The sequence below is a fragment of the Penaeus vannamei genome, chromosome 41 (assembly GCF_042767895.1).
Source record: "Penaeus vannamei isolate JL-2024 chromosome 41, ASM4276789v1, whole genome shotgun sequence".
Lineage (NCBI taxonomy): Eukaryota > Metazoa > Arthropoda > Malacostraca > Decapoda > Penaeidae > Penaeus > Penaeus vannamei.
This window is the reverse complement of record NC_091589.1, coordinates 26,474,817-26,477,316: the sequence shown is the minus strand read 5'-3', so window position 1 is coordinate 26,477,316 and position 2,500 is coordinate 26,474,817. Positions and strand designations below refer to the sequence as shown.

Here is a 2,500-nt window from a genome sequence, read left to right as displayed (position 1 = left end):
TCATTTGGTGTTGTATTTATTATTTTTATTATTATTGTTATTATTATTATTATTATTATTGTTATTATCATTATTAGTATTATTATCAATTATTATTATTAGTAGTAGTATTATCATCATTATCATTATCCCTATCCCTATCCCTATCCCTATCCCTATCCCCATCCTCCTCATCATGATTCACTCCCGCCTGTTCTCCCATTCATGTTTTATTCACGTTCACCCGGAATGTATGGTCGCCGTGCCAGCCTTATGCGGCCCTGGGCAGAAGCCGCGACACCTTCATCTAGAATTAGTTTTGACGATGAAGTCTGTACGATTTGATCTTTTTGTGTATATATATTTATGTTATTATTTTCTTCTTGGCGTGTGATTTACCTTTGCCTTTCTTGTTGCAGGTAAGTGTGATGGCCGACCTGCTGCTGGACGAGTGCTGCGGCGGGTGCGGGGCGCCCGCCATCTCGCCCTGGTGAGTCCGAGGGCCAGTGCGGGCGGACGCGCGCGCGGCGTCCAGCGGGCGCGCTCAACTTGCCCTTGGCTTTGTTGATCATGCACACATACACACACGCACCCCATACATACACACATCTGTATATATACACATACTTGCATACATACACATACATATGAACATATATACATATGCATATATTCATATATATATATATATATATATATATATATATATATATATATATATATATATATATATATATATATATATACACACACACACACATATGCATTGTAATATATAAATACATATGCATACATACATATATCCTTATATACATATATATGCATATGTAGTCATATATTTATATACATATGTATATATTTGTATGTATGAATGTATACGACTGTGTGCGTGCGCGCGCGTGAGCGGGACGTGGCGGCGAGGGCGGGCCGCGCTTCCCGCCCCCGAGCGGCCGGCGGCGCAACTCTGCGGATCCGCCACGCCGGGGTTGAGTTACTCCGCTCCAAGGCGACGAGTACACGCCGCGGTGGTCGGCGTCAAGGAAAACTGCTCCTTACGCAGAGTGGCCCGAGGGGCTGGAATGGCCGCCCATGCAGGAGAAGTGAAAATCCGTAATGACGTCATCCATCGCCGCGCAACGACTAATCGGGAATTTTAACGGCGCCAGCGGATGGCCGGCGGGGGGGGGGGGGGGGGAAGAATGATAGGAAGAAAAGGAATAATGAGGAAAGAAAAAAGAAGAGGAAAAGGCTGGGAAGTGAAGGGAAGAAGTGGCGCGATCAAGCTCCCGTGTCCATGAATTTCAGTTCGTCTTTTTCCTAATTATGGGCGAGGGAAAGAGCACCTGCAAGGAATATTGGATGGAGACGGAGAGGGGCCGAGGGAGGGGGAGGGGGAGGGGGAGGGGGGAAGGAAGGAGGGAGGAGGAGGTGAAAGAAAACGATCTTTGTGTTATTTTTGCCGCTCATGACATTTTGCTGCTGTTGTTCTTTTTGTTGCTATGTCATTGCTCTTGTTATGATTGGCGTTATCGTTGTTCTTTCCATTGGCATTACTTATTTGTTATTATTATTATTATTGATATTTTTAAATATTATTGTTATTGCAAGATAGTTGTAGTAGTATCATTGTTGTTGCTATTAGTAGTAGCAGCAGTACCTTTACTGTAGCCATTACTTTTGATATTATTGTTATAGTTCTTGGAGTTCTTATTATTATCGTTATTATCATATTTATTGTTGAAATTGTTATTGATATTATTATTATTGCTGCTGCTGTTATTGGTTGGTATTACTATTTTTAATAGTATTGATGATTATATTATTGTTATTTTTCTATTGTTATTATCATTCCTGCTTTGTCATTGCTACAACTGCTACTAGTACTGCTATCAGTGTTACTTTCATTTTGTCATTATGATCAAAAGGGTAATGATAACAGTGATTTCCGTGGCCATCATCATTGCCATGGCACTGGGGTCAAATTATTTTCGGCCATTGCTATTATTTCTTTTTTTCTTCCTTCCCTCCGGCACACCTAACATCCCCCTTTTCCATGCCCTCATTCTTAATCTCCTCCTTTCTTCCTCCTCCTCTTCTTCCCCTTCCTTCCCCTCTTTTGGGGCCCGCCGAGAGGGCGACGGAGTGCGAGGAGTATCCTGTTCCTTCTTGTCTCACCCCCTTCCTTCTCGTCCTTTTGTCCCCCGGTTCCTCCTCTTCCCCCTTCTCCTCCCCTTCCCCTCCTCTCCCTCTCCCTCCTCTTGCCTCTTTTTCCCCCTCCCTCCTCCTCCTTCTCCCCCTCCTTCCTCTTTCCCCTTCCTCTTCCCCTCAACTCCCTCTCCCCCTCTACCTCCTCTCGTCTCCTCTCGCATTCTCTCGCCTTCTCTTGCCTCCTCTCATATCCTCTCTCGCCTCCCTCTCACTTTCTCTCGCCTTCCCTCGCCCCCTCTCGCCTTCTCTCACTTTCTCTCGCCTCCCCTCGCCCCCTCTCGCCTTCTCTCACTTTCTCTCGCCTCCCCTCGCC

The 2,500-nt window shown here is 45.0% G+C and overlaps 1 protein-coding gene across 6 annotated transcripts in view; it reads left to right on the top strand.

Moving 5' to 3' along the window:
* Positions 1–2,500, top strand: part of LOC113828129 (homer protein homolog 2) — a 155,123-nt gene that overhangs the window by 116,663 nt on the left and 35,960 nt on the right. For 5 of the 6 annotated variants that reach the window (XM_070117703.1, XM_070117702.1, XM_070117700.1 and 2 more), the window contains exon 1: positions 403–469. The exons of the other annotated variant lie outside the window; for it this stretch is intronic. In XM_070117703.1, coding sequence (XP_069973804.1) covers positions 408–469 — 62 coding nt within the window. In that variant the 5' untranslated portion in view covers positions 403–407. Of the gene's footprint in view, positions 1–402; positions 470–2,500 lie in introns of those variants that run through there. 6 annotated transcript variants of the gene reach the window in all.